Source organism: Bison bison, unplaced genomic scaffold (assembly GCF_000754665.1).
Source record: "Bison bison bison isolate TAMUID 2011002044 unplaced genomic scaffold, Bison_UMD1.0 scf7180017864492, whole genome shotgun sequence".
Classification (NCBI taxonomy): Eukaryota; Metazoa; Chordata; class Mammalia; order Artiodactyla; family Bovidae; genus Bison; species Bison bison.
In genome coordinates, this window is record NW_011495051.1 from 6,323,373 (window position 1) to 6,327,742 (window position 4,370).

A 4,370-nucleotide genomic window follows, 5' to 3' on the forward strand; every position below is an offset into this window, starting at 1 on the left:
CCTGGGGTCGGGGGCCAGCCTCTGCGGTCGCGAAGGCGAAGACTGGGCCAGGGACATCGAGAGGCCGGATTGGCGAACTGGGCTCGAGGGGCGATGGTCCCGCCCCCCTCCCTGGTTGCCAGGGCCCCGCCTATCCGCGGTCAGGCGGGCCTCGGGTCTCCAGGTGGTTGGGTGGGGGCCTGGGCAGGTGTGTGTGTGGCAGCGGGTGGGGAAGAGGGGGTTAGACTGGATCGCAGACCCCAAGGGATTACCCCCTCCCCGAAGCCCCTCCGGTTGGGTGTCTGAGGTCCTCAGGCGCAGCCGCAGAGAAGCCGCCTGTGCCTCCCACGCGCTCCCCCCTCCCCACTCAATTCCGCGCGCTCCCGCCTGCGCCTTCCCGGTCTGCATCCAGCGCACGCGCCCCCTTCTCCCCCGCCCGCCGCCAAGGGCCGGGCCCGCCTCACTGCGCCGCCGCCCGCCGCCCCCTCCCCTCGCCTGCCCTCTGCTCGCCGCAGCCACCGCCGCGGCGCTTCCACCCGGCCGCACCCAAGGCGACCCAGCGTGGAGCGGAGGGAGACCGAAGCCCAAGGTGAGCAGTGGCGCGAGCAGGTGGAAGGGCGGCGCGGACCAGGGCCCAGCTGGCGCAGGCGGACGGGCTCAGAACGCGGCTCTTTGTCTCCCAAGCCCGTGCGCGGGCTGCCGGGACCGCTCCTCCTCCCGGCAGGTGCCGGCATCTCTCCCGGAGGCCCGGGACTGCTCTGGGGGCTGGCGAGGGGACCCGGGTGTATGCTCATCCCTTCATTTGGAACCAGTGGCAGGCCCCCTGGTCCAACGCTGGTGGTCAAGGCCCTGAAGGGGCGAGGCGTAGGTGGGTTGATCTCTAGTCCTGAGAGGGAGCAGAGGCAGGTGTGGCCTGGAGGAAAGGCGATAAGGACGAGACTTGGGGACCACCGTGAGCAGCTGCGCTGGTGAGTGGTGGGTGGGTGGAAGGAAGTGGATCCAAGCAGAGATTTGGGCGCCCATGGGTGGTGACGCAGGAGAAGGAGCAGAGAGGTGCCAGGACCCAGAGCCTTGCAGGCAGCATAGCGGTCCAGGACCTGGGATGCTGATTAATCTGTTTCTTCGTCAGGTGCTGGATGGACAAGAGGGACAAGTCCAGGGCAGCGGCCGCCGGTCGCCCGCCCGCTTCTCGCCCTCCAGGCCTTCAGATCCCCAAGCCCGCAGGGTCTCCACGACCCCCTCCTCCAGTAACCAGCGCGGCTCTCCGAGTTCTGGGAGCAGCAGCAGCCGCAGGGCGAGGGCCCCTGGCAGAGAGAACCGGGGGTATCCGGGGAACCGCTCTCCCAGAGGTTACTCCCCAGTTGGGGCCAACGCGGAGCGCTGGGACGGGCCCCCGGAGCCCAGGTACTTCAACCTCTTTCCCTGATTCTGACCCCATCTTGCCTCCCCTCCTCTGAGGCACCAGCATCCCCTTGATTTCTGGGGCACCTGCGTTGACTCGGCCTTCTCCCCACAGCCTCCAGGCCCCCAGCGGCTGGGAGAGGGGAGCGGGCCCCTGCCAGGACCCCAGGCTCAGGCTGTATCTCTAGCCCCGGGCATGCCAGCGCGCCCACCAGGTAACACACCCGCCCCCACCCCCCTAGTCCCTTAGGCAAGAGTTAGTGTCTCCATCTGGAAGCCTTTAATTAAAGTGTGTGGGAGCACTTGCTGGTCACTGGGCACAAATTGGTGAAAGCTGTTATTGGGTGGCAGAGAGAGCATATGCCCCATTTTACAGATGGGGAAATGTAGACTTGGGAGAGGAAACAGGAACTGGAGCTCTGCCCTGATCGCAGCCCCTCCTGTCCTCAGACCAGGCCCTCTTGGGCAGAAGGGGCTCCGTCCCCCAGCTGAGGAACCTGCGGCCAGAGGAAAAGCCACAGATTCACCCAGAAGGAGCACCCTGAGTACCGGGGCCCGGAGAGGTATGTGACCTGGGGGAGGAACCGGCGGGGTTCCTGAGCTGTGAAGTATTGGTGACCTTTGGCCTTCTGTTTTGTCCCCAGATTCTTCTGGGTCTACCCCAGCCATCCCCTCCCCGGTCAATTCCCGTCGGCCCCGGGCTGCGGGCGCTGAGGTGGGTGTGCCCCGGGCAGCTCCAAGTGCCCGGCTCCGGCCCCCAACGACTGAGGCTTCCAGGAAGTCAGTGAGCAGCGCCCCAGAGCGCAGCGCGGCGGAGCCGAGCCCTGCCGCCAGGAGGCGACCCAGCGCCGGCGGGAAGCCTCCAGAGGCCAACCTCGCGCCCCCTGGGCTCTAGCGTCACCCCTCTATCCTCCCCAGTCCGCTCTGGAGCCTCCCCGGCTGGAACACCCCGGGCTCTTGTTGTTCAGCCCAAGTCGAAAGGACTGCAGGCCCTTCGCGCCCCTCAGGCCACATCCCCCAGGAAGGGCACAGCCCCAGTGAGGGGCCTTTCTCCTCCTCTGCCCACATCCTCTCTTCCTTGTCCTACCGCACCACCTCCGTGTGTCCCAGCCACTACCTCTCGGGACGAGCTCCCTCCTTCTCCACCGACCACGCCCCCTTCTCAGGCCCTCAGCCGGCCTTTGACCACGCCCCATTCACTAGCCCCTCCCTCTTCTTCGGCTCCACCCTCTCTGCTGACCCTCCCCTCTCCGCCGGCCACACCTCCTTTGCAGGCTCCACCCACACACCTGGGTACATCCTTTCCGGAGGGGTCCGCCTCTCCCTTGGCCATGGCCCCTCTTCTGGCATCAGTCCCTCCAGTTTCACCCGCTCTGCATAGTGTACTCCCCACCGAGGCGTCTTTGACTTTACCTCCTTTTCCAGCTCTCCCCTCTCCCTTAGCCACACCACATTCGGCAGGTCCTCTACCACCAGCCGCTGCCCCCCTACAAGCCCCTCTGTCTCAAGCAGCATCTGTGAGGAACCTGCCCTCTCCCCTAGCCACACCCCCTCCTCAGGCTCCTTCCGCTCTGGCCACGCCCCCTCCGCAGGCCAGTCCTCTGTCTCCACCTTTTCAGGCCACGCCTTGTACACTGGACACACCTCCCACACCCACTCCACAGGCCTCACCGTCTCAGACCACACTCTCTTTGCAGGGTTTTCCCCATTCAGAGTCTCCCTCTCCCCTGGTCAGGCCTCTACTACAGACTCCACCTCCTCTGGCTACTTCCCCTCGACAGGCCACTCCTATACAGGCCCCATCTCTAGCCTCACCACCTTTGCGGGCGACCCCTCCTCAGCTGGCCGTGCCTCATCCGCTCTCTCCACCTTCTCTGACCACGCCTTCTTTACAGGCCACTCCCCCTCAGAGCCTGCCTCCTCTGCTGGCTTCACCTTCTTTGGTCTCACCTCCTTTGCAGGCCCTATCCTCTCCTCCCCTTGCTTCATCTCCTCAGCATGGTCCTCCCTCTCTTCGGGCTCTGCCCCCACAGAGGGGTCCACCTTCTCTGGCCTCGCCTCCTCTTCAGGCTCCCCCTTCTCCCCCTGCTTCACCCTCTCTCCAAGACTCTTCCTCTCCCCTGGCCACACCCCCTCCGCGGGCTCTACCTTCCCTGAGCACGCCCCCTTTACAGGCCACTCCTCCTCCTCAAAGCCTGCCTCCTCTGCAGGCTCCACCTTCTCTGGCCTTGCCCCCTCTTCAGGCCCCTTCTCCCCGAGCTTCACCCCCTCTGCAAGACTCTCCCTCTCCCCTGGCCACACCCCCTCCGCGGGATCCGCCTTCTTTGAGCACGCCCCCCTTACAGGCCACTCCTCCTCAGAGCCTGCCTCCTCTCCAGGCTCCACCTTCTCTGTCCGCGCTCCCTCTGCAGGCTGGTCCCTCTCCCTCTGCTTCACCCCCTCTGCAAGACCCTCCCTCTCCTCTGATCACGCCCCCACCACGTGCTCCACCTTCCCTGGCCTTGCCGACTTTGCAGACCCCTCCCTCTCCCCCTGCCTCACCTCCTCAGCAGGCCCCACGCCGCCCTCCAACCCCGGGTCCCGATGCCCCCATCTCGGGCCCACGGCTGACCCTGGCGCTGGCCCCAGGCCCACCGCCGCCGCCGTCGCGCAGCCCATCCAGTACGCTGAGTGGCCCGGACCTGGCGGGCCACAGCAGCAGCGCCACCAGCACGCCCGAGGAGCTACGCGGCTACGACAGTGGGCCCGAGGGCGGTGCCGCAGCCTCTCCGCCTGCTGATGCCGAGCTCGCCGCCTGCCACCCGGCAGCTTGGAGCCGAGGTTCCGCGCCGCCTCTGGCCATCCGCAGCACCCCAGGTAAGCAGTCCTCGCGAGGTCTGGGATGTGAGAGGGCAGGGTCGGAGGCTCGGCTCGGGGGTAGGACAGTTGGGTTTGAGGGCGGAGCTGAAGGGAGGGGCGGAGTCTCGTGGCGGGGGTGGGGGTTCCCGCTC

At 66.8% G+C, this 4,370-nt stretch overlaps 1 protein-coding gene across 1 annotated transcript in view; it reads left to right on the forward strand.

Moving 5' to 3' along the window:
• Positions 1-814: 814 nt before the first annotated feature.
• PRR36 (proline rich 36) overlaps positions 815-4,370 on the forward strand; it is a 4,638-nt gene continuing 1,082 nt past the window's right edge. Inside the window, 5 exon segments of the mRNA XM_010828280.1 lie at positions 815-1,383; positions 1,496-1,595; positions 1,831-1,943; positions 2,025-2,233; positions 2,235-4,336. Of these exon segments, the coding sequence (XP_010826582.1) occupies positions 1,116-1,383; positions 1,496-1,595; positions 1,831-1,943; positions 2,025-2,233; positions 2,235-4,336 (2,792 nt within the window). The 5' untranslated portion in view covers positions 815-1,115.